At 45.6% G+C, this 27,270-nt stretch overlaps 1 protein-coding gene and 1 long non-coding RNA gene across 11 annotated transcripts in view; one reads left to right on the forward strand and one right to left on the reverse strand.

Moving 5' to 3' along the window:
* The window catches only part of VLDLR (very low density lipoprotein receptor), a 33,911-nt gene extending 24,052 nt beyond the window's left edge, over positions 1-9,859 (reverse strand). For both annotated transcript variants that reach the window (XM_055428318.2, XM_055428317.2), the window contains exon 1: positions 9,726-9,859. In XM_055428318.2, the coding sequence (XP_055284293.1) occupies positions 9,726-9,807 (82 nt within the window). In that variant the 5' untranslated portion in view covers positions 9,808-9,859. The remainder of the gene's footprint in view (positions 1-9,725) is intronic.
* LOC148777325 (uncharacterized) overlaps positions 9,776-27,270 on the forward strand; it is a 174,513-nt gene continuing 157,018 nt past the window's right edge. For 8 of the 9 annotated variants that reach the window (XR_016037822.1, XR_016037823.1, XR_016037826.1 and 5 more), the window contains exon 1: positions 10,381-10,770. This is a non-coding gene — a long non-coding RNA (uncharacterized LOC148777325). Of the gene's footprint in view, positions 9,901-10,380; positions 10,771-27,270 lie in introns of those variants that run through there. The other variant, XR_016037821.1, reaches the window with a different exon arrangement.

Raw genomic sequence — 27,270 nt, forward strand, 5'->3', positions numbered from 1 at the left:
ATGTTTTACCATAGAACACACGGCTCTCCAGCAAGACCGGTAAATAATGGGGTTGGAGTGGAGTTTGCTACTAACCAGCCATCCCTGCTTGTTTAAAAGAGGAGCAGGGTTGGAGTGGGGCTGGGTAAAGCTAGCTGACTTTATAAAGGGTCCTTTCTTTAAAGAGAGGAGAAGAAAGATGCTAAGTTCCCTGGCCATGCCTCAGTTTCTTGTTTCCTAAGCACTTTGTTTTGGGAGATTGCTCCCGGGCAGACAGGGTCCCCTGTGTTAGTGTTAGTTGCTCAGTGTCCAACGCTTCGTGACCCCATGGACTGTAGCCCGCCAGGCTCCTCTGTCCATGGGATTTTCCAGGCAAGAATCCTGGAGTGGGTTGCCGTTTCCCTCTCCAGGAGATCTTCCCGATCCAGAGATCGAACCCAGGTATCCTGCATTGCAGGCAGATTCTTTACTGTTTGAGCCACAGGGCTTCCTAGTTCTGTTTAATTCCCTGCGTAGTGCAGGTTGGGGGCAGTGTTGGGGGACAGCTCAGCCACCTGGTTGCAGCACAGTGGGTTTTCTGTCCAGGTTTCAAGAAGATTCTCCCTTTACACCTGTAGTGCTTACCTAGGAATGCTGCCGTGCAGAGCTCCAGGAGAATTGGAAGCACCAAATGAGTTAAGAAGCTTTTGGTTTGCAAAGCTTTGGGGGATTACAGGATTGTGGTCCTGTAGTCTATTTCCAGCCATGACAGTTAAGTCTCCAGTTCAGTATTATACTTTCATAAAGGGAACAGGCTGAGCTCAAAATCATTGACACCCAAGGTCCTTTTAACGCTTAGGCTAAGCTAAAGCCAATGATGCCTCAAAAAAATAACTTACAAGTAGAAGCGCTAGGCATTCTCTATTTCAGGGTCTATTTGCTCAGAAAGGTGAAAAGTCAGAGTAAATGGGATTTTTAGTGGGTTCCTCAAAGTCATGGGGTTCACAGGAATGCTTTTGCGGCACTGAGGTGGTTGAAGTCAGGGGAAAGGCTATGATAGCAGGGAACCTAGGTGATCTGTCTCTGTTTCAACCAGTATTTCTTTTCAACATTGGAATTTTGTGTAAGAATTTGGAAAGGGTCCTATAGCTTTAAGAAATCAAACAGTCGGACTAGATCTGGGTCTCTTTCCAGCTCTAATACTTAGGATGAATACCCCTGCCTCTTTGGGCCAGGGGGTTGGAAGTCACTTGGACCTAGTCATCCACATGGCTGTTTATGTTTGTAATGACTGAATGCCCAGAAACACTGAAGATTTCCTTGCATATTGTCACATGGTTGACACCAGACTCGACAAATGGGAGCCTTGCTTATTACCTAAATAGGTAACATAGTTACCTAGATATGCTGGCATTTCACTGGCTCCAAGACTCAGGGGTTTTCATGCATTTAACAGGCAGCCTGCTGTTGTTGTCTAATTGTCCCTGCAAGGGTTAATATGGAAGAACAGTATGTAAGGTTTGGGGAAAAAAAAACTGTATAGATCTTACAGTGAATGCCAAGCCTTCCAAATGGGCCAGAGTTCTCTGTAGGGCTCCGAGTGGCACCTTTGCAGGAGCGGTCCAAAAGAAATGCCCCAAACAAAGAGATGTTTCTGTGTCAGGCTCAGACATGAACTTCACTCTGTACAGAGGGGCTGCGGCTGCCGCACTGCTGGGACTAGCAAGGCCACAAGTTCCTGTCTCTCACAGGCGTCCCATTGCTGAGCACACGGGTGTTATCATCTCCTGGGATTTCTTCAGTCCATTTGTTTTGGCACTTCTGGGGCCGCCAAGGGCATTTATTTTTAGTTGCGCTCACTTCTACCGCTTCCCACTTGAATGCCAATCTTTCTATTCTTAGGCTAAAACTTGTTTTAGGACAAGTAGCTTTCCAAGTCAGCAAAGAAGTTTTCCTCCAAGGGAAGAGGGTTAGTAAGAGGAACTGAGAAAGAGGGTCTGAGCCGTGTTCTGGCCTTTAAGTCAGTCTGGGAATCAGGAGGGGTCAACTAAACACTGTGAAGTAATTAGGTTAATGCTTCTGATTTACTCAGTCCTACAGTTCAATCGTCAGTTTCCCTATTTACAGTGGACTGAAATGATCTTAGAATCATGGATAAATAACTTAATTTCTTTTTTTCTTTTTTTTACCGTTAGCCAAACACTACTCTAAGACCTCACTCAGTTGATTTAGCTCTCCAATACTACACTGTCAAAACTACCATTCCCCTTTTACACATCAGGGAAGCTGTTTGGAAGAGGGAAGGACAGTACTTGCCAAGATCACCTTGGGCAGAACTAGAATTTGAACCTGGGTAGTCTGGCTCCAGACACCATGTGACTGAGCATGCATACCAAAGAGCGCACCTGACCGGACCACTTCCTTCCAGAATATTCTGCTGACTTGTGATCTGGGTAGTAGCGTCAGTTTGAATTAATCCAGAATGATGTAGTATCACTTGTCAGGCTGACCCTATCCTAACACAGCCTTATAGTTGAGACAGAGCCCTTGCTTCCTTCCCTATTTTGATTTTTTTTTAAAATGCTGCCTCAGTATCTCCTGCAGATCTTTTCCTAGAGAAACACAGTGCTTGGATTTCTGGTCGAGAATGAGCAAAGGCCCTCCTGATACATTTGGGAAGTTATTCATTTTGTGGGTGGGAAAAGTCAGTGTTTCTCAAGGTCAAATTGGTATCAGAAGCCCACAAAGGATTTGTAAAACACCATGTGCCCCCACACCAGAGATTCTGGTTTAGGAGGTCTAGTGTGGGGCCTGAGTTTGCATTTCTGTTGAGTTCCCAGAGGATGTTGACGCTGCTGGTTCCTGACCAACTTTGAAACCACTGCAGGAAGGTCAGGAGGCAAAGATTCTACCCACGAGCCAGTGACTGCTTTGACCACTTCATTCTCAGTGCTGTACTCTAGAGTACCCACCCCATAAGCCCTTATGCACACCACTAGGTGGACACAGGTGACAACAGTCCATCTAACAACAGACATTATGATGCCATCCCTGACGTAAAGCCTTTATGCTAGTAGGTAAAATCTACCTAGATACCATGAAGGCGTGCGTGGTGAAGAGGTTCTTCTAAAAATCCGTCTTCCCCTCCCCCTGTGCCCCATCTTTAATTGACCCACCGCTTACTCTAGATCAGTAGTTCAATAACGAGCCCAGATCCTTCTCCCCTGGCATTTTGCCATCAAGCCCTGGTTGTGTCCAAGCTCGCACCTAATCTAAAGTGATCTCCTGTTCCTCTGCCTCCAGGCTGCCACGTTCCCTCTTCACATCAAAATGGTGAATCAGGCAGCTGAGGAAGGCCCTAATGCCAGGGATGGGATCACTAGTAGGCTTCTCACTGGCTCTAGAGTTGAGTCTGGTTCCCTATCCATTTCCCCCAGCTTTTCCGTCTTGCTTACCACCCCACTCAAATGTCATCCTTGAATGATATCGTCAAGTCCTTTCTTGACCAACTTGGGGGTGGTTTGGCTACTTTCTCATCATCTCCTGTGCCTGTCACATAGCTCTCACATACTGGGATGTACTCACCTACCTGTTTCCATCTCTACAGATGGAGATCCCTCAAGGCAGGGCCTGCAAGGTGTCTTGTATCTTGGGACCTGGTGTCTGACATTGAAAGATGCTTCAGGCACTAGTGGGTATTCCCTGACACATCTGCTGATTTATTATTTCACTAATGAAACTGGCCTGAACTACAGACTCCCCACCCCCCACCCCAGCATTCTTTCCAGGTTTTCTGAGCTTGAAACCAAGCGTGAGCAGTTGTTTTTACTAGCTAGAATACTCTGAAAGACTCTTAGGTTTCAAAGGCCACAGTTCCCTATGCCTTCAAGAATACTTTTACCTCATCTTCATGACACTTTATCATGCAGCGTCAGCAGAATGAATGTGTCAGTGTAGGTACACCAGCCTCATTTCCATGTGAGCAGAGAGGTTCCAACACAGCGGTTGGAAAGTTAGCAGCGGTGCACTGTTAGAAATTTCAGGGATTTTTATCTCTGACAGATTTTAGCATTCTTTGGTAATGCTGGCAGGCACACATTGTCACTGGAGTCCTATCACCTTTGTAGGCTCATCTGCAGGGATGGAATGAGAGTTTAAGTTTTTGGTAGTTTCTGAGAAACTTCATAAGCTGTGGCTCACGTGACATGTGGGACCTCCAGCAATTCTCAGCTGTTACCTGCTTCTTTTGTGATTAAGTCTTAACCACTGGGTCTGCTTGCTCCCATCCAGGCTGTCTGGATCATGGATTTCCTGGTTTGACTTCCCCACTAGACTAATGAAAGAGGAGTCCAGCTCCCTGGTCATTGTGTCCCCTGTGTCTGGTGCTATATGGCATATGGTGGGCACTCAGTAAGTGGAGGTCACATGGTTTTGAGCATATGGACAAAGAAGGCTGGCCTCAATCTACCCCCTACTTAGTGAATCTACAGATCAGTTAATAACTCAGACCCTGGGAAGGTGTCTTAAGAAAACTAAAGATGAGAGGCGGTCTATCAAACAGAAAGCTTATTTACTCATGGTATCTGGGGGAAGAATTAGAACATGAAGTATTTAATTTCCAAATGTTTATCACCAAGGTTTTTATCATCTCCCTTGCTTGGCAAATTGCAGGCCCCACCAGATACCCCACCCCACTCCCTACCACAGTCACCACATTGAAATATATAAAGGCAGCCAGGCAGTAACGCCAACTCGGATGACCCAAGTGGGTGGCAAGGTCAACCACTCTAGCCAGTGGTCCTGTCTTACAGTTCTGTCTCCAAAGTTATCTCTTTAAATACAGGGCCATGAATACCCTTTCCCTGCTCCACCTACCCATGTAGCATTTTAAAAGTACAAAGTGGGCAAAGGCTCTCTAAGCAAAGAGTAAGCCATTTCTAGCCACATCTCTGTATTTACCCTCACAGCATCCAGCAGACATTCTCTTATTAATTTAGAGTCCACAAAGAGCCAACAGGCCCAAACTTTTTCAGGAAACTTCACTTGAAGAGGAAAGGGTGCTAACTTTATGGTATCACCTGCCATTTCAATTAGTCCCTGCAGTGCATCTAGTCTGTATAAGCATCATAATGTATCTAACGGTATCTAATACCATCATTGAAAGTGAAAGTGAAGTCACTGGGTCATGTCTGACTCTTTGCGACCCCATGTCCATGGGATTCTCCAGGCAAGAATACCGGAGTGGGTTGCCATTTCCTTCTCCAGAGGATCTTCCCGACACAGGGATCGAACCCAGGTCTCCCACACTGTAGGCAGACTTTACTGTCTGAGCCACTGGGGGCTCAATACCATCATTAAGTGGTATTAATGATGTTTAGAATTTCTCTTGCAAACCAACAGAAGAACTTAGCAAACAGACACCAATTTAGACTGAAATAATGCACAGAGTGAAACTGAGATAATTTTCAGTTACAAAGCCAGAATTTTCCCAGAACTAAGTCATTCTCTGCCTTTTGTTGTTTGTTGAGTGACTAAATCATGTCTGGCTCTTTGCAACCCCATGGACTGTAGCCTGCCAGGCTCTTCTGTCCATGGGATTTCCCAGACAAGAATACAGGGTTGGGTTACAGTTTCCTTTTCCAAGGGTTTTCTGCCTTTAAGTCCTATGAAAAGCTATCAATTTCCATATTTCCTAGCCAGACAACTCTTTAGATGGGCCACACAACTGCTCTGGACCACTTACTTCTGCTCATCAGGTACATCTCATCCATCACCTCTGCCCAACATATTCTTGGACTCTTTGTCACAAAAGCAGTCTCTGTGCTGTGACCTAAGCACACACAGGAACAAACTAAGCAATTCAGAGTCTAACCACCTGGACAGCAGCTGTATTAGCCCATGCTGAGAAATGCTTCTAAGGCAGGAAGTTTGATTATAAGCTTATGGTCCTTATCATGGTCCTTTAAGGGATTTAATTTGCACAGACTAGTATGTGAAGGTGGTTTTCCAAAGAAAGGTCAGTATCCAAAGTTAATTATGACTTGAAATTGTACAGGTGACTGCCTAAATTTGATCCTTATTCCCTCTACTGAGAGGGAGGACTTTATTCACATTCTGTAAGCACTAGAAAGTGGTCTAAATAGTTAATCTCCATTATTTCTAGGCTGTGCTCCATGTCTTCTGGTGTCAAGATCAAAACCTGAAGCCATACAGCTGGAGGGCTATGTGTTCCCTTAATCTTATGGCCATGTTCTGCTCTAAGAGTTCTTGCTCTTGATCAGTTTGACACTCCTCCTGGAACAGAAGGGGCTTGTGACTATTTTTCACCTCTTCTAGAATTGTAACAAAATTACTCAAGTGAAATGGAGTTTATGGTTATCCGATTTTTAAAAGGCAGAAGCACTTCTTTTGAACATGCAGGTGGCTATAATTAAAATATGCAGTATGGTTATACTGATGTCCTGATATTTGGCAGCTCTACTGAACCTGGCCTTTTATATACATGCTTTAGGAACCTAGGGACTCAAACAGTTTGAACAAAGAATCAAAATGACTCAGGGCAGGTAGGCAGGTACATAGCTAAATGTCATGTGAAGTGGGCAGTGGGGCGATCTGGGGGACAATGCTGTTCCAGACCGCTGGTGGCTGTCACTGCCAAGGAAAGCTTGACTGGTGACACTCCTTGAAAGAGTCCCTGCTCACATGCTTACTCTGATCAATTGAGGACTGTGATCACTGTCACGTCTTCTCTTGGTGCTATCTGGGTAAGTCAGGTTTATTTTTCCCCAGCCCTCTGTTCTCCTATCCTTTCTGCTGCTGCTAAGTTGCTTCAGTCATGTCCGACTCTGTGCGACCCCAAAGACAATAGCCCACCAGGCTCCCCCGTCCCTGGGATTCTCCAGGCAAGAACACTGGAGTGGGTTGCCATTTCCTTCTTCAATGCATGAAAGTGAAAAGTGAAAGTGAACTCGCTCAGTCATGTCTGACTCTTTGCGACTCCACGGACTGCAGCCCACCAGGCTCCTCCGTCCATGGAATCTTCCAGGCAAGAGTACTGGAGTGGGGTGCCATTGGGTCTGCTGCTGCTGCTAAGTCGCTTCAGTCGTGTCCGACTCTGTGCGACCCCAAAGACAATAGCCCACCAGGCTCCCCCGTCCCTGGGATTCTCCAGGCAAGAACACTGGAGTGGGTTGCCATTTCCTATCCCTTCACGTACTGCCAATTTCACCAACCCACTCCCCACAACAGAAGTTCTGTCTACTCTTTTGTTGGTAGCTAGCCATATCTGAATAGCTCTCACAAAACCTTGGTTCTCCTAGGCTCTGGCCTGAATGAATATATGGTACTCCAGACCTTGATCTTGATTATCTAAGCTGGAGGAAAATGTCCTACAGCTCCCAGAGTGGGTTGGTTGGTTGGTTTTTCCCCCATATCAGGTATACTCCATTATTTAGCCTAACTTAAGTTTTTTTGCCAAAGTCTTTGAGCACACCTGCCCTGTCCTAGAGTATTTTAGACCAGCATCATGAGCATGTTTGGGGCAGATTGTAGAAGACCAGGGTCAAAAAGTCAGCCCACACGCCTTGGGGCTTTGAACTTCAGACAGGAGCCAATCTGGGTTAGCTCAGGTCAATATCTACCTCAGCCAACCGCAAATTTCCTCCAGTTCAGAAAAGATGTGTCTCCTTTCCTTTGAGGAATTTAAGTTTTGCATGGACTTCTATTGTTCACTGTTCATGGCTTGTCACGTATTTCACATGTGACCAAGGGGAGCAAAAGGGATGCTCACCTACCTGATACAAGGTGAATATATGGCTTCAACTAACTTACTTTGACAATTTAGGTGAATTCCTAGCATTCTTTAGGATAAAGTTAAACTCTAGTGAAAAGTTATTATATCTTAAAAGAATATGAACAGAACACACAGCAAAAATGAATCATCTCTCCCACCTTCCTGGAGCTCCATCAGTAGATTCTGGTGTATCTTAATCTTTTGAAATGATATGAAAGGTGTAATGCAAGTCATGGCACTACTCTGAGAAATCATTTAGTAAGTTAGTACTGCTCATCCATTAATGATTAATGTTAGAATCTGAAAACTTTCATAAGCAGGGCTTTTCCAAGCTCTGTCTGGTTACACATCAGAGGCCATCTTCACTACACACACGCCTTTTTCAAGGAGTCCAAGCAAGGGAAAGAGTTTGAGAGGGCAGTCCACTGGAGCCTGTCCATTTTTCACGTTCCCTTAAAGATAACATTTCTCAAGCTGCTAAATTACCAGTCCGTGGAGTCACGTGACCAATCTAAACGTGATCGGGCTGCCAGCCAATCGCAGAGTGCAGAAAAGCCCGTCCCAGCTTCTCACGCTCGGGACAGTCAGAACCTAAGGGCAGGGGGGCATTTGGAGACTCAACCTCCCCCCCTCCAACCCCCACCCCAAGTACTGCTTGAGGGGCTGCTTGACCACACACTTTAAAGTTCACTCTCACTTTAGGAGACTCGTGACTGCAGACTGGCAGGCCTCCCAAGCCACCGGGCGACAGGAGCTGGGGACTCTGGAGTGGGTACTTAGGGCGCGGGCCGTTTTCCGTCCCAACTCCCCAGAGCTGGCGAGCCAGCCCCTTGGTGTCAGGTCGAGATGGCTTCGGGGACCCGCCAGGATTTTCACCGAATCCTCTCAGAAGGGCTTGCTGTCTGTCGCCTGCCTGGGAAAGTTGCGCGGCTCCAAGTGGGAGCATGGTTGAGGACAGGGCTCCAGGCCCAGTGCGGTAGACCCTGGGGACCCGACAGCAGTACCCCCACCCCCTGCAAACCACAGCGGTACACCAGCTCTCCCAGCTCCTGCGGTACTCCCTCTGATCTATTGTTTAGAATGAGGACTAATTACAGTCGCCAGATTAGGACTCGATTCCTCTCGAGGAAATCTCACCGGGAACGAGGCTCAGCAAACTAACCTGATTGTCTCCGTTCCACTCCCCTCCCCCGTTCAGCTCTCCTGGAGACCCGATAGGTTTACGATCGCGGCCCGAAGAGTGGAAAGGGGAAGAGGGGAAAAACATCTAAAGGGGAGTCCTATTTCAAGCCTCACTCGTCCTCTAACCCTCACTCCAGAGGCGGCCCGGTGCCCGGGGAGTTGCAGTCCGGGTGCGCAAGCTGTGCACTTCTCGCCGCTCGCCGGAGACTCTCGGCCGCAGCCCACTGAACGGACGCCCCCTCGCCGCCGCTGGGGACTCCAGCGCGAGTCGGCGCCCGGCGCCCCTCGTCCCCAGAGGCGCCCTCGCTCATCCGCCGCCCACTCCCAACCTCCCTGGAAGTCGCAGGAGCGTGCCTGGGGCTGCAGCGCACGCCTCGGCCCACCCGGCCCTCTGCCTCCTTCCTAACACTCCGCCTGGCAGAGGAGATACAACCATTGTTCAACGGCTTAGAAGCCCACATCACCCATTCCCGGCCCAGCGGAGTGAAAACCGAGACAGAGCAGAGGCTTGAGCAGGAGGAGCGGAAGGGAATGAAGACTAGTTCGGGAAAGGCGTCGGGACACCCCAAACCCCACTGTCCGCCCCCCCACCCCCAGGCCGGCACCAAAGAGCCGCGGTGCTGACAGCTCAGAGGCGCCACCAGGGTGGGGAGGAGGGAGAGAAGGCGACGAGCGTGGAGAGGCGCCTCCTAGGAGGGGGGTGGGGGGTGGGCGAAAGGAGACCCGCGCCTTGGGGCCCCCTGGCGCCCCGGCTGGGTCCCGGCAGCCCGCCGAGGGGCGCGTCCTCACTCACCGGCTCCGGTGGCGCCGCTCTCCCGGGGCGCCCAGCACAGCGCGAGCAGCAGCCAGAGCGCCCAGCGCGCGGACGTGCCCATGGTGCCCGCCTGGATGGTGCCGCCGCCGCCGCCACCGCCGCCGCCGCTCGCTCCGCACAACAAGTTACCAGCCCTTCGGAAAGGAGGAAGGAGGTGGGGGCGGGGAGGGAGGAGGGGCAGGAGTTCGGAAGCGGGGGAAAGGGAGCAGGGAAGAAGGGGGCACCCCCTCCTCTACAACTTGCACGATCTCCGCCCCCCCTCACCAGCCAGCCCACCCGCCTCCCCGGGCTGCAGCGGCGGTGCGAGCCGAGCCCGCGGGCAGAAAATAATGCAGGCGCTGCGGAGGGGAGTGGGGGGAGCGGAGGGGAGAAAGGGAGAGGGGGTGGGGAGCCGAGAGCGGAGAAGACAGGAGAGAGCGGAGCCGGCCGCGGAGCACCCACACTGGCGGCGGCTGGAGCGCGGGGTGAGGCGAGCGGAGCGGGCGGCAGGGGGAGTGGTCAGCGGGCGGGGGGCGGCGCGGCGGCTGCAGCCTCCTCCCGCTCGGCTCGCTCCTCTCCGAAGCTCGCGGCCGGCAGGTGCCTGCGCCGGGGGTGGGTGTGAGTTTGCGTGCGGTTGTGAGCGTAAGTGGCCGTGGCCGTGGCCGCCGCTGCCGCCCGGACTGCTCCCGGGGCCCGGCGGCTCCGCGCGTCCGCCGGGAGCTCACGGGGGCCCGGGGAGGCCGCTGGTTGGCTCGCGCACCGCCCTCGCCTCCAATCCCCGGTGCCTGCCCTAATTTCCTGATCCAAGGAACCTGCCGCCGCAGCTGTGCGCTCCCTACAGTCGTTACCGTACCTTCCCGGCAGCCGCCAACAGTAAACGCAGCAGCAGCAGTTAGCACTGATGCAACTACTGAGGCTATTGCCACCGCCTTCTCACTAACGAGGCTTACAGCCCGGGGAGGGGGACTTGCAGCTTCCAGGGGCAACAAGCATCTCTCTATACCACCCTCTCCTGCGCCCCAGAGAGGCTGGTACTAGGAGGCTGGTAGGTAGCTTCTTCCTTGGGTCTCCTCTCCATTTCAAAGTGATGAAAAGAAGTGGATCTAAACGTTTGGGGTACTCTGATGTGGGGTTGGGGCTGCCTGTCTCAGTTGAACGCTGAGATGCCATTTTTGCCTGAAAAAAACTCAATGTGTCTTTCAGTGGAGCGTGTGTGTGTAAGGAGCGTGCTTGTGGTTTGTCCTCAGTAATAGAGTGGGACTAAAATAACCCAGCCTGGGATGAGGAGGAGAGCTGCACGCTAGTACAGCTCTCCATTCTCTCATCAACGATTATAGTTAGTTGCTAATTGCACAAATGATAGTTGGAGGGCCTGTAATTAAAAGCTTAACCTTTTCTTGTTTGGGGGAGGGGAAACCCGTAGGTTTATTCTTGATATAGTTTGCAACATTCAATTACAAGGCTTACGGAAAGAAAAAAGGAAGCAAAGGCAAGACTTCTGTAAAGGATTGAATCCTGTTTTGTGTCTGGCAATACTGGCTTTTTTTGTGTACTTTGGTTTTCTTGCTCAATTTCCCCTGCTTGTCCCTATCTAAACAGACCGGGAGGACACACGGAGCTATTTCACCTTCTTAAATAAAGGGTATATATACATATATATATATATATATAAATTTATTTTTGGCTGTGCTGGGTCTTCTTTGCTGCACAGTGATTTTTTGTCTAGTTGTGGTCGTGGGCTTCTCGTCGCGGTACCTTCTGTTGTGGAGCACGGGCTCTAGGGCACACAGGCACACCGGTTTGGTTGTCCTCCGCCCACACTGCCGCCCAGCCCGTCCCGCCCCGCCGTGCCCCGGCCAGGTGGAATCTTCCCAGACCAGGGATTCAACTGGTGTCTTCTGCATTGGCAGACGGAGTCTTTACCTCTGGACCACCAGCGAAGCCCTGAGTTCATATATATTTTTAAAAGTTTTGATCTCCAGTGACTCAAATCTGCCCATTTCAATAGGACCATCTCTGACTATTCTGTTGATGATATGAGAAGTAGAGGGGTCCTGCCTAGTTGCATTCTTCTTGTCTTGGTGCTCCAGGGCATTTGTCAAGGCTAACATTAGATGGGATGTTTATTAGAAACTTACTGTATCCAGGGGATGGAGAGGAAAATTCCAGGTCAGAGTTCACTTTGCTGGGACCAGAGGATACCCAGATTGTGACTGGTCAACATGACGGGGCTTAACTCTAGTACTGGAAGAGACTTACACAGTTCATTTTGAACTCTGTTTTGCTCACCCTTGGTTATACATTTGATACAAACTGCAGCAGCCACCCTTGTGTCCTGTGAAATTGAGCTGGAGTCAGCTTTATGCCCTTAGTAGTAAAGATGCATGCAAGGCATTAAGGGATGACGGTGAAAGAGGCGTGTGGCAATTTCAATAATCTCAGGGTTCTGAAAGACCATGTGATAGTGAGCTATGTCACTGACAGGATAGAAAAGGTGGTAGAGGGGATGCATGGAAGAAATATGAAAAGGCACAACATTAATACAGTTAAACGGCTTTTAATATTTTATTAATACTCAGAGCTAAATATATATGAGATGAACACTAATATGATATAATAAGATTTACCTTTGACAAACACATACTTTCTATATCTCCAAAGGATATAAACAAACCGTTGGGGAACTTAGCTGTGGCTCTATGTGCAATCCTGCAGCTCTTCTGTTGAATCCAAAGGAAGCATAACTTTCACTGGCTGTGTCACCTGGGCAAATCTCAGTACCTCGCTGTGCCTGCCTTCTGACCTACAAACGGAACACAAAACCAGCTCACGTAAAGTCAGAGTGCTCTGGGGCCTCCAGGGCTAGCTCTCTGCAAAGTGCTGATTATTGGAAGGATAGGTTGTAAGGAAGAGTGAATTTGATGAACATAGAAAGTAACCGATTAACCAGAGATGAATTTATCATGAGTGGAGACAGGTGTAGTTGAGCTAGAGAGGCTCAGGGAGGTTGATGCTGCTGAATTCAGAGCCTTCAGGTAAATGCACAGGCAACCCCATTCCCACAATCCACCATATTCATTCATTTGTTGAAGCAACAAATGTTGAAGCAACACACACTGAGCATCCCTGGGTAGCAGGTACTGTGCTAGGCAGTGGGTATACAGAGATGCTTCTTGGGTGAAGCTCAGGATCTGGTGGGGAGGCAAAGAATGGCAACCCACTCCAGTGTTCTTGCCTGGAGAATCCCAGGGACGGGGGAGCCTGGTGGGCTTCCATCTATGGGGTCACACAGAGTCGGACACGACTGAAGTGACTCAGCAGCAGCAGCAGCACATGCTTAGGCTTCAAGGTGTTGTAAGGTTAAAAGGAAAGAGCAACTAATATGACTGGCATAGAAGGGAATCAGAAAAGGCTTTCCAGAGCACTTGTCTCTGAGCTGAAATCATACTTTTACCAAACAATTCCAGTTCTCTTTACTGTTGGTCACATGATAGGATTGCACTTTGTGGCTCCCATAGAGTTAGGTGGGGCTGAAAGACCAATTTTGGCCAGTTATTTGTGAGCAGAAGTTCTAAGGTACCACTTCTGGCCTGGAGCATTTGATGGGACTTGCATGAGACCTTCTCTTTTGATTTGCATGCTGACCAGAAGTGCTCAAGAAGTGACTGCTCCATGAGCCTGGTCTCTGAATGACTAGATTGAGTAGTTCTTTGCTGTCTGCATGTCTCTGGCCATGGTCATATAGAGTAGAGGTCAGTAAATGGCCAGTGACCTGTTTTTGGGTGATCTTTGAATAAGAATGGTTTTTACATTTTAAAAAAGAGTTATACAAAAAAACGTAGAAGAAGAAAATGCAACAGAGATTGTACATTGCTCACAAAGTGTTAAATATTTACCATCTGAGTCTTTTGAGAAAAAACTGGCTACCTCCTGACACTGAGTGAGAAGTAAACCTTTGTCGTCTTTATTTAGTGAGCTTTTCTTACTTCAGCATGACCTCTTGTTAGCTTGAGTGATACTCTGGGTGAAGGAAGACCCTGGTGCATGGAGGGAACAAAGGCAAGGAACATCAAGTGCTGAAGGAAATTCAGGGGCTTCCAAATAGTTCCATGTTGGGGTTCCAGTTGGCTAACAGCAGGAAGTAAGGCTAAGGAAGAAAGGCAGGGACTGGATTATGAAAATATGTATGTAATGCCAATACATTTTTTGTGTGTACATTAAAAATATCTTTTTATTTTTTAAAAATGTATTTGTTTGGGCTGTACCAGGTCTTAGTTGTGGTGTGTGGAATCTCTACTATGTGGCATGTAGGATCTAGTTCCCTGACCAGGGATTGAACCCTGATCCCTACATTGGGAGCACAGAGTCTAAACCACTGGACCACCTGGTAGTTCCCCCCAAATCTGTTTTTTTCAATTAAAATGTAGTTGATTTTGGAGAAGGAAATGGCAGCCCAATCCAGTATTCTTGCCTAGGAAATCCCATGGATGGAGGAATGTGGTGGGCTACAGTCCATGGGGTCACAAAGAGCTGGACACAGCTGAGTGACTGACCACACACACATAGTTGGTTTACAATGCCGTTTTAGTTTTAGGTGTACAGCCAATTTTTCAGATTCTTTTCCATTATAAGATGTTATAAGATATTAATTAAATATAGCTCTCTGTGCTATATTGTAGGTCCTTGCACATCTATTTTTTTATATAGCAGTGCATATCTATTCATTCCACACTCCTGATTTATTTATGCCCTGCCCAACCCCTTTCATGCCAATATTTTTTACTTGACCCTGTAGGCCATGGTGACGACTTGTGATGGATTTCTTTTACCCCATTAAAAAAAAAAATTCTTTAAGTTATACAATTTACTGTGGAGCAATTATAAAATACAAAAACTGATTTTAAAATATACTTTCAGTACGCAGAGATACTGTTAACATGTCTATTTCTTTTCTTTTAAAAACATTTTTAGTTATATCCTCAGGTTACAGGATTGTATTGACATTATTATAATTGGTTCAGTTATGCCTGTTTTTACTTGTTGATTTTACTTTTGCAAAACCAAAGACCAATATTCGTGAGCCCAGTACTGCCTCCAAGAAATAGAATATTGACAGTAACAGACATCTATCCATGCATGTCCCCATCTCATAAGCCTTCTCCCTGGACGGAAACCACAATCGTGATAGGTTGTGATGAGATTCTGGACATTCAATGTGTTTTAAAAAGTTTACTCTGGTGTGACGTGGTCTGTTGAGTGACTCCTTTGGGAAGCAGGGTAGAATAAGACTAGAGGAAGAACAGTTAGAGGTCGTGGTAGTAAGGGAAGGCACCGAGAAAAGACAAGAAGAAGCTATTACTTGCAGTCAGAAGTACTTACATAATTCTTTCATGCGATTTTTCTCCCCAGTTCTCTGAATGTAGCTTTTAGAACAGTATTTTCCAGCCATGATCAATCCATAAGAATCCCTGGCAATGTGTGTTAAATGTGTAGATTCTCAGGCCCCTCTCTATGGAGACCCTGACTCCATAGATCCAGTGTGGAGCCCAAGAATCTGTATGTGTAACCTTGCTCCGGGCGACTCTTGGGATCAGCAGTGATTAACAAACCTTCCGAGAGAGTGTCCTCTTCAGTGCAAGTCTTAACTGCCAAGTAGTTTTGCCTCTCTCACACCTGTACATATAGATTTGACCAATTTTCCCATGGAGAGTGGATTAGGGCCCACAGGCAATGGGAAGGTTAGTGCTGGGTTTTTCTTTAACTTCAAACCCTGGAAACTAATAAATACAGGAGTCATCTTCAAGCCCTCTTGCTAGACTGAAGCCCTGATTACTGTGTTTTCTACCTCAGAGCCTCACCATAGGAAGTTAGAAGTGAAATGAACTGTCCCTTCTGGAGCATTCTCCTTCTAAAGTATTTTGATGGTAACTTTGCAGACGTCCACCTCACCATTTTCTAATGTGTGGAGGCCAGTGAATTAAATGGGACTCATCCTCTTTAGGCTTCCAGGTAGGATCTGCTGGTTTTAAACCAGTGGCTTATAAAGTTTAGCTTTCATGAGAGTCAGTTGGAGGACTGGTTAAAACACGAATTGCTAGGCTCCATCCCAGAATTTGTGATTCAGCCTATCTGGGGTAGAGCCAGAGCATTAGCCTTTCTAACAAGTCCCCCAGTGATATGTAATTGGTCAGAACCATCACTCTAAATCCATCAGCATAACTGCCCTCTTCAGCTACTGTTATCAATTCAAGGGCCTCAAGGAGTAATCCTCTAGCCTTCTGGCCACTCTTATTGGATGCTTCAGCCCTAAGCACGTTACTCCAGGCAATCTAGTTATAATGAAGCTCAGGATTTTTGCTTGATTAGAGAGGCACTCTTTTTTTTTTTTCTCTTCTTTTAACCAACTTATTCTCTTAAACCTTTCCCCAATATTGTTATTTCTGTTATTTTTAGCTTTTATTTTATATTGCAACATGGTTGATTAACAATGTTGTGTTAGTTTCAGGTATATAGCAAAGTGATTCAGTTATTCATGTACATGTATGTATTCTTTTTCAAATTCTTTTCCCGTTTAGGTTATTACAGAATATTAAGCAGAGTTCCCTGTGTTGTACAGTAGGTTCTTGTTGGTTATCTATTCTAAATATAGCAGTGTGTACATGTCAGTCCCAAACTCCCAATCTATCCATCCCCCTCACCCCTCCCTCCAGTAACCACAAGTTCATTCTCTAAGTCTGTGAGTCTGTTTCTGTCTTGTAAATAAGTTCATTTGTATCATTTTTTAAAGATTCTTCGTGTAAGTGATATCACATGATATTTGTCTTTTTCTATCTACTTACTTCACTTAGTACGATAATCTCTAGGTCAGTCCTATTGCTGCAAATAGGATTATTTCATTCTTTTTAATGGCTGGGTAATAGCTTTTGAACTGTGGTGTTGGAGAAGACTCTTGAGAGTCCCTTATACTGCAAGGAGATCCAACCAGTCCATTCTAAAGGAGATCAATCCTGGATGTTCATTGGAGGGACTGATGCTAAAGCTGAAACTCCAATACTTTGGCCACCTCATGCGACGAGTTGACTCACTGGAAAAGACTCTAATGCTGGGAAAGGTTGGGGGTGGGAGGAGAAGGGGACGACGGAGAATGAGATGGCTGGATGGCATCACCGACTCTGTGGACATGAGTTTGAGTGTACTCCGGGAGTTGGTGATGGACAGGGAGGCCTGGCGTGCTGTGATTCATGGGGTCGCGGAGAGTCGGACACGACTGAGCGACTGAACTGAACTGAACTGAATGTTGAATGTCTGAGGCCAGCTCTGCTGGGGATCTGCTGTTGGCTCCATTATACATGTAGATTGAGGCACAAATGAATACAAAGGTTTGTATGTGGTAGGGCTTATGTATCCAGGCCTGCTGGCTTCAAATCACACCACTCCATTTCTCAGGTGCAGTAAGTGGTGAAACAGGAAAACCTCAAGGGTATCAGGAAACCCTCAGGAAAGGGCATTAGTCATAGGAAGATTCCACTACAGGACACATTCAGTAAATTTGTCCTTTTAAGTGCTGAGTCCCGAGTCTACTGAGCATTGTAGTTATTGTCGAGGATGCACAAACAAATAAGATACTATCCCTGTCATCACAGAGAATTCATGATGGTGGGAATACTACTCAAATATAGTGGAATGATTTTAGGAAATGTGCTCTGAGCTGTTCATCCTTTGGAAGGTGGTTATCAAGCTTTCCTTCCATAGAACTGCTTTGCCTGGATGGTGGGTGCAGAGCGGTGATTTGTGCCACCCCTTTCTGAGCATCAGAGCAGCAGGCATTATCTCTGAAGGGCACAGGGGCACCTCACTGACCCCATGGGAGGGATCTCACTCCCCAGTGGAGCAGCCAATTGTTGGCTATTACATTTTATCTGAAGGGCACTAAAGAGAAACCTGCAAACTAGTGACCAAGGAGTTTCATTTAGTGTCAGAAAGGTCAGAGACATAGAAGGAAAAAGACTGGATAATCCATCTATGGAGGCATGCTCAAATAGGGGAAAGCAAGAAATCTTCTGTAAGAAAAGTTGTAGCTAAAGCCACCTCATGCGACAGGTTGACTCACTGGAAAAGACTCTGATGCTGGGAAAGGTTGGGGGCGGGAGGAGAAGGGGACGACCGAGAATGAGATGGCTGGATGGCATCACCGACTCTGTGGACACGGGTTTGAGTGTACTCCGGGAGTTGATGATGGACAGGGAGGCCTGGCGTGCTGTGATTCATGGGGTCGCGGAGAGTCGGACACGACTGAGCGACTGAACTGAACTGAACTGAATGTTCCATTTGATATACATGTACCATTTTCTTCATCCATTTATTTGTTGATGCACATTTAAGTTGCTTCCATGTCTCAGCTATTGTAAATAGTGCTGTAATGAACACCAGGGTGCACGTAATCTGTTTCAGATATATGCCCAGGAAGTAGGATTGCTGGGTCATGTGAGACGGGGGCAGCCTGGTGCGCTTCCATCTGTGGGGTCACACAGAGTCGGACAAGACTGAAGTGACAGCAGCCCACCAGGCTCCTCTGTCCCTGGGATTCTCCAGGCAAGAATACTGGCGTGGGTTGCCATTTCTTTCTCATGGTAGCTCTATTGTTAGTTTTTTAAGGATCCTCTATACTGTTCCATATTGGGTGTACCAATTTACATTCCCACCAACAGTGTAGGATGGTTCCCTTTTCTCCACACTCTCTCCAGCACTTACTGTTTGTAGAGTTTTTGATGATGGTCATTCTGACTAGTGTGCAGACATATTTCATTATAGTTTTGATTTGCACTTGTCTGATAATTAGTGATATTGAGAATCTGTTCATGTGCCTCTTGGCCACCTGTATGTCTTCTTTGGAGAAATGTGTTTGTAGGCCTTTTGCCCCTTTTTTGATTGGGTTATTTGTTTTTTTTGACACAACCACATGAAGTGTTTGTAAATTTAGGGTACTAATCTCTTGATTGCATCTTTGCAAATATTTTCTCCCATTCTGTGGGTTGTCTTTTCATTTTGTTTATGGTTTCCTTTGCTCTACAAAAGTTTTTGTATGTAATTAAGTCCCATTGGTTTATTTTTATTTCTATTTCCATTACTCTAGAGATGGCTCAAAAAAAAATATTGCTATGATTTATGTCAGAATGTTCTGCCTATGTTTTCCTCTAAGAGTTTTATAACATTCGATCTAACATTAATGTCTTTAATCCATTTTGAGTTTATTTTTGTGTATGGTGTTAAAGAATTTTTAATCTCATTTCTTACATGTAGCTCTCTAGTTTTTCCAGCACCATTTATTGAAGAGACTGTCTTTTCTCCATTGTATGGCTTTGCCTCATTGTTGTAGATAAATTGACCATAGGCGTGTGGGTTTATTTCTGGCTTTCTATCCTATTCCACTGATCTATATTTCTGTTTTTGTGTCAGTACCTTACTGTTTTGATAACTGTAACTTTGTAGCATAGTCTGAAGTCAGTGAACCTGATTCCTGCACCTCCATTTTTCTTTCTTTAGACTGCTTTGGATATTTGGTCTCTTTTGTGTTTTTCATACAAATTTTAAGATTTTTTTTTTTAAATTCTAGATCTGCAAAAATGCCATTGGTAATTTGATAGGGGTTGCATTTAATCTGTAGATTGTCTTGGGTAGTATAGTCATTTTGACAGTATTGATTCTATCATTCAAGAACATGGTATATCTTTCCATCTGTTTGTGTCATCTTCGATTTCTTTCATAACCATCTTATTGTTTTCAGAGTACTGATCTTTTGCTTCCTTAGGTAGGTTTATTCCTAGACATTTTATTCTTTTTGATGCAATGGTAAATGGGGTTTTTCCTTAATTTCTCTTTCTGATACCTAATTTTTAGTGTATAGAAATGTGGCAGATTTCTGTGTATTAATTTTGTATTCTGCAACTTTACCAAATTCATTGATAAGCTTCAGTAGGTTTCTAGAAGCATCTTTAAGATTTTGGTGTTAGAGTTGGACCATAAAGAGGGCTGAGTGCCAAAGAATTGATTCTTTAAAATTGTGGTGCTGAAGAAGATGTTTGAGAGTCCCTTGGATTGCAAAGAGATCAAACCAGTCAATCCTAAGGGAAATCAACCCTGAGTACTCTTTGGAAGGATTGATGCTAAAACTGAAGCTCCAATACTTTGGCCATCTGATGCAAACAGCTGACTCATTGGAAGAGACCTTCATGCTGGGAAAGACTGAAGGCGAAAGGAGAAGGGAGCAGTAAAGGATGAGATAGTTAGATAGCTTCACTGACTCAGTGGACATGAGTTTGAGCTACTCTGGGATGGTGAAGGCCAGGGAGACCTGACATGCTCAGTCCATGGCGTTGCCAAAAGTTGGTCGTGACTTAGCAACTCAACAACAACAACAGCAGCAATATATAGTATCATGTCATTTGCAAACAGTGACAGTTTTACTTCTTTTCCAATTTGGATACCTTTTATTTCTTTTTCTTCTCTGATTGCTGAGGGTAGGGCTTCCAAAACTATGTTGAATAAAAGTGGCAAGAGTGGACATCCTTGTCCTGTTCCTGATCTTAGAGGAAATGCTTTCAACTTTTCACCGTTGACTATGATGTTAGCTGTAGGTTTGTCATGTATTGCCTTTGTTAAGGTATGGTAAGGGTGAAACTCCAATACTTTGGCCACCTCATGCGACGAGTTGACTCACTGGAAAAGACTCTGATGCTGGGAGGGATTGGGGGTCGGAGGAGACGGGGATGACAGAGAATGAGATGGCTGAATGGCATCACCGACTCAGTGGACATGAGTTTGAGTGAACTCCGGGAGTTGGTGATGGACAGGGAGGCCTGGCGTGCTGTGATTCATGGGGTCGCAGAGAATCGGATGAGACTGAGCGACTGAACTGAACTGAACTGAAGGTATATGTTAAGGTATGTTTCCTCTATAGAAAGGCACTGTTTTATAAGCAATGGACATTCAGCCAGAACTTCTGTAGCCATTGTGCCACTGTGAAGAAGCCAATTTGAAGAACAACTGATTCATGGAGAAGAGGAAGCTGAGAGCCTCAGGGGAACAGCACCCAGCTGGAGCCTAGGTGTGATTCTCTTGAAAGCTTTCATTCTGTAGGGCTTTCACTTACCTTAGCCCATAAATTCCCTTTGTTGCCTAAGCCAGTTTGGATTGAGTTTTGTGTCGTTAACAAGTAACTAGCTGATAGAGGTGCCCTCTGGAGGGAAGTAGCGTGCATATGGTGTACATACTGGGCAAAACTGCCTGTGGACATATTTCCAGTGGAAATAACATGTTCACTTCTCTTGATGGGGTTTTGGGAGAGGAATGTAGGTGTCAGTAAGGACTAATCTTAATAACTGCTCTCTTGGACATCCTGACCAAGTCGCCTCCCACCCCACCTGAGCCTGAAATAAAGCACTGATGTCAGTTAATTACAAATGAATCTTTATTGAGGGTTACAATCTCATAAGAACAATTTCTTTTTTACATTCCAAAGACAAAGACTTTTGCAGAAAGTTTTTGAAGAATTTTAGAAAGTAAAACTGTGGCCAAATGTGGTGAAAGCAGTTGTGGTTTGAGAGAAACTGCAAAATGGGTTGAGTATGACGATAGGCCAGTGGTCCTCACCTGGGAACAGTTTTGCCCCCGGTGAACATTTTTAAGTTGTTCTGCCTCAAGGAGAGGTACTGCTACAGTGATTTATGGGGCTGAGCCCAAGGCTGCTGCTGCTCACTCCACAGTGCACAGGACAGCCCTCACAACGAAGAATTATCCGGTCCAAAATGTCAGTGGTGCCACAGTTGAGACATCCTGGGCTAGACTTAGGTACAGTCGGATGATTCTGAAATGTATGAGATTTTTTTTTTGTCTCAAACAGGGTAGGGGAATATTATTTGGAACTTGGAAGACCCATAAAAAAGATGTTCCCTCTTTGAACAACAAAAACAAAACTGGGTTTTGTCCAGTTGATAACAACAGTAAATGCAGTATCAGAGGGCACTGTGTAGATTTACAGACCTAGGAAAAAACAAACAACAGTAGACTGCATTCAAATTGAGATAGATCAGTTCAGGTTATCCACATTCTGACTGCATTGTGAACTCATAGCTTACTTCTTGGAAGGAAAGTTATGACCAACCTAGATAGCATATTAAAAAGCAGAGACATTACTTTGTCAACAAAGGTCCATCTAGTCAAGGCTGTGGTTTTTCCAGTGGTCATGTATGGATGTGAGAGTTAGACTATAAAGAAAGCTGAGCGCAGAATAATTGATGCTTTTGAACTGTGGTGCTGGAGAAGACTCTTGAGAGTCCCTTGGACTGCAAGGAGATCCAACCAGTCCATCCTAAAGGAGATCGGTCCTGGGTGTTCATTGAAAGGACTGATGTTGAAGCTGAAGCTCCAATACTTTGGCCACCTGATTCAAAGAACTGACTCACTTGAAAAGACCCTGATGCTGGGAAAGATTGAGGGCAGGAGGAGAAGGGGACGACAGAGGATAAGCTGGTTGGATGGCATCACCGACTCAATGGACATGGGTTTGGGTGGACTCTGGGAGTTGGTGATGGACAGGGAGGCCTGGTGTGCTATGGTTCATGGGGTCGCAAAGAGTCGGACATGACTGAGCCACTGAACTGAACTGAGGTGCCCTTTACTTTGCAGAGTTTTTATTTTGCTTGTTTTTTCATTTCAGGAATGATATGCTTGACCATTTCTCCTGTGATAATTAATTCCTGTGATCTTTGTCCCCAGTTTGATTGTTTTCATTTGTCATCAGTGCAGTTTACAAGAGGTTTTAGAATGTATGGTTATAGTTTAACAGTCTTACAGTTGGAGTGTTTTGGAAAACAGGGGCTATGTGGTCCCTACTGTGCTAGTTAAGTAGAGATGCTTATTAGAACATAAGACTTTTAACCTGCAAATTACAACTAATCAGTCAGTGAGTTGTAAAGTATGTACCGTTTCACCATGATTAATTCCATTTTCAAACTTTTAGGGATTTTGTGGAAGTGGATAGTTGATATATCTAATGTCTTTTACTTGGCTATGTGTGTAGTTTAAATTTGTATTATATTGCTGCTTGCATTTTTGAAGGACTAAGTTTCTAAATGGGTCTGCAACCTGGCTCTTTGAGAAGATTTTGTCCTAGTGTCTCTAAATTGTTTTAGAAAGATGTTTGTGAGGAGTTTGAATGCTGATGGCTGCATCTGGAGTATGGAGGGAATCCTTGGTTTTCAAGCCCACTTTTAGAGTTCTATGGTGGTTTGGAGGAGGTATAAGTAATTCTGAACTCTTGAAGGATGGGGTGGCTTAAGGTGGGAGTAGATACCAGAGGGGTAGCCGAGTACAATTGAGGAAGGTGTTTGTGTATCATTTGAATTTCTATCCCATAAGCAGTTAGTAAACCATTCAGGGCTTTGGATTAAGAAATGATGGGATCAGATATTTGTCTTCAGAAATATGATTATTTGAGAAGGTGACCATATCTGTTTAGTATCTAGAGATCACCCTATGTGGTCCCTGTAAGCCTTTGTGCATTGAATGGGTGCAGGGAGGCAGTGTAGGTTAACAGTCATGAGAGATTCATGAGAGAAGATGCTGGAGCCAGTCTTCCTGGGTTCAAATCCTGGCTCAGGCACTTAGTAGTGAATTTTGGGTAAGTCATTTAACCTCTCTCAATGCCCCAGTTTTTTTCACCTCAAAAATGGGGATAACAAGTACACTCCTTGTAAGAATTCAGTGCACTCATACAAGTAAAGCAGTTAGAAATGTGCCTGGCATACAATAAATGCTCAGGAATTATTAGCCACCATTGTTAATAGTAATAACATTTATTGCTGTTTATGTTATCAGTAGCTCCTGTGTAAAAGAGAGGCAAAGGGATTACAGGTGCAGGCCCAGGATTGGGACAGTGGAAGGCAGTGGTTCTGGACCCTGTCTGCACACTAAAAATCCCCTGGAGAACTTTTAAGTATATCAGCCCTGGAGTCCTACTTGAGATCAATTCAGCAACAGTGTCTGGAAACAGGGCCTGGGCATGAGCATTTTTAAACCTTCCCAAGTGATTTGCATTCTAATTATAACTCACTTGGTGTCCTTCCCATGAGAGACAGAGGGAAAGCTGGGTGGGGAAATTTGAATGGAATGCACCGCAAGGGAGACAGGGATGTCCTGGTGGCTGCTGCAGAGGAAGCACAAGCAAATCCCCTGCCAGCATTCCAGAACAGCCTCCCTGTCCTCACTCTGTGTGTCCTGCCCCTGGCCTGGCCTCCCACATTCAGCTAGATTTGTCAGCTGTAAGAGAGCCAAGGACCATGGGAGGTCAGAAGCACTGCGCAGCCAGACTGCTAGGAACCCAGCTGGCATCTTACCTATCAGTGATGGATTATGGATTATCTCCAGCCTCATGCCTTTACACATCAGCCTTCCAACAAGGACTTGCCGAGCACCTTCTGGAGCCCAGTTGCGTGCCAGGTGACTGGAGGGCAGCAACCAGTTAGTGATGTGGCTGCCATTGGGGAGTGAGTTGCTATTGTGTTGTTTGCCTTTTCCACAGGAGCCAAAATTCAGGCTTGTTAAGTGGTAATTGACAGTCCTTTCTTCTAAGGAAGTTTCTCTTGGGTTTGCTGCCAATAGGAAGTGTATTATTCCTCTGAGCACTACAGCATTCATTTATCGAGTGCCCACTCAATTATGAGGCACTACAGATTTTGCCATCTAAGAGAGGAAAGACCACTTAATGATTCCTAGAGTCAGAAGTCTGGAATAAATGAATAGACAGATCAAAGAGTTAAGGGGAATCCATTGTAATTAGACAGTAGCTTTAAGCAAGAGCTGGGTCTTCCACTGAAATCTTAAAGGAGTCTTTGAATAAGTTGTGTGGCAGAGAAAGTATCATTTTGAACATTAAGCTACAGTGATTTCAACTGACCATCTCATAGGATAAAATGTGAGGGTTGTGGTTGTTTTGCTAAACCATGGTGGGAACACACACAAGTTCTAGTAGAAACTGGAATTACATTTTGAGATCTTAAGCATTATTTCCCCTACCCCAAGAGAAATGGAATTCTTTCAGAGAGTATATTTACCACAATCATTTTCTGGGGGCTGATTGTTTTACTGGATGGACAGTTCTTAGTGGTGAGGGAAACAGAGAAGCTTTACCCTTTGGGAGAGGTTTCCTTCTAGAGTTGAAGAAAGGTTCATGGTTATTGATCCAAAACTGAAGGATGAGTGATGGTTGATGACCCAAATCAGACCTTGTTCCTGGGATTTGTTTTGGGAGGAAGGAAATGGAAGGCCGCTTGGAAGCACAGATCAGTGGTCTGCTGGAGATGAAGTTGGGGAGGATACCAGGACTGGATGAGGGAGCTTGGGAAATAAGACCTGGCTGAGAACTCTGTTGAATCTAATACTTCCCTTTCAGCTTTTTTTTTTTTTTTCACTTTTTGGCTACACAGGTGGCATGTGGGATCTTAGTTCCCTGACCAGGGGTCAAACCCATGCCCCCTGCAGGGGAAGCACTGAGTCTTAACTGCTGGACCTCCAGGGAAGTCCCTGCCTTTCACCTTCTTAACCATAACACCCCAATGTCACCCATATCCTTCTTTGCAATCAAAACTTACTCCTTTTCTGATATAAATAGTAAACAAAAATTATGGTGTAAACAGTTGCCATGTTTATGAATTGAAAGATAGGAACAGGTGTTTTAATCAGGTTCTTTTGAATCAGGTTCTTTTGGTGAAGTCCAGAAAGGTATCTCTTCTGTGACTAAGTGACTGAAAGGTAGATGAGTCATTGTTGAGGTTTCTGTCTTGAGTTTCCTTCACTCCCCTCTTCTGTTTGTCAGAGATCCCCATAAAGAACAAAGAGATGAGGGGAGAAAGGGCAGGCTGATTGAGCATAAAAACTATGCAAAACACGCCATAGAAAATCTCAAACGGTCCTGGAAGATCTTCTCTTCCTTTTACAGTGATTCCGTAGCAGTTACATGGCTAGTGGAACAGTTTTCTGAACATGAGTCAATAACAAAAAATGATGGTCATGTCTTACATAGCGTGAGAAGAATGTCTTGAAATTGTGCACTGCCTTTCTCCTGAGAAGGTTCAAAGTACTTGACAAACACAACATCATTACTCCCTGGGAGGAGACTGTGGACAAACTTTCAGGAGAATAATCTCTCTCCATCAGTTTCGAAGCAGCTCAAGCAGAGATCAGTGTGCTGACTCAGCTTAAGCGAGTGTCCCAGACTGATTGAGTTCTAAACCTCACACAGAGAAAGATTGGTATTAATACTAAACGTGGGCAGTTGAAGTCTCCCTTGTGGTCGCTTGGTGAGCTCTGTGTCTCATGCTTTAAGAAGGTACACTCTAAGTTTTTCTCATTTCTTATTCACTTTTTGCAAGTCAGTCAGTACAGTTGCTCAGTCGTGTCTGACTCTTTGTGACTCCATGGACTGCAGCACGCCAGGCCTCCCTGTCCATCACCAACCCCTGGAGTTTACTCAAACTCATCTCTATTGAGTTGGTGATGCCATCCAACCATCTCATCCTCTGTCGTCCCCTTCTCCTCCCGCCTTCCATCTTTCCCAGCATCAGGGTCTTTTCAAATGAGTCAGTTCTTCACGTCAGGTGGCCAAAGTATTGGAGTTTCAGCTTCAACATCAGTCCTTCCAATGAATATTCAGGACTGATTTCCTTTAGGATGGACTGGTCAGATCTCCTTGCTGTCCAAGGGACTCTCAAGAGTCTTCCCCAACACCACAGTTCAAAAACATCAATTCTTCGGTGCTCAGCTTTCTTTATAGTCCAACTCTCACATCCATACATGACTACTGGAAAAACCATAGCCTTGACTAGACAGACCTATGTTGGCAAAGTAATGTTTCTGCTTTTTAATATGCTGCCTGCTGCTGCTAAGTCACTTCAGTCATGTCCAACTCTATGCGACCCCATAGACGGCAGCACACCAGGCTCTCCTGTCCCTGGGATTCTCCAGGCAAGAACACTGGAGTGGGTTGCCATTTCCTTCTCCAAAGCATGCAAGTGAAAAGCAAAAGCAAAATCACTCAGTTGTGTCTGACTCTTAGCGACCCCATGGACTTCAGCCTACCAGACTCTTCCATCCATGGGATTTTCTAGGCAAGAGTACTGGAATGGGGTGCCATTGCCTTCTCCAATAGGCTGTCTAGGTTGGTCATAACTTTTCTTCCAAAGAGTAAGCGTCTTTTAATTTCATGCCTTCAGTCACCATCTGCAGTGATTTTGGAACCCCCCAAAATAAAGTCTGTCACTGTTTCCATTGTTTCTGCATCTATTTGCCATGAAGTGATGGGACCAGATGCCATGATCTTAGTATTCTGAATGCTGAGTTTTAAGCCAACTTTTTCACTCTCCTCTTTCACATCAAGAGGCCCTTTAGTTTTTCTTCGCTTTCTGCCATAAAGGTGGTATCATCTGCATATCTGAGGTTATTGATATTTCTCCCAGCAATCTTGATTCCAGCTTGTGCTTCCTCCAGCCCA

This window comes from Moschus berezovskii, chromosome 7 (genome assembly GCF_049115385.1).
Source record: "Moschus berezovskii isolate FMDL1 chromosome 7, NW_MosBer_1.0, whole genome shotgun sequence".
Classification (NCBI taxonomy): domain Eukaryota; kingdom Metazoa; phylum Chordata; class Mammalia; order Artiodactyla; family Moschidae; genus Moschus; species Moschus berezovskii.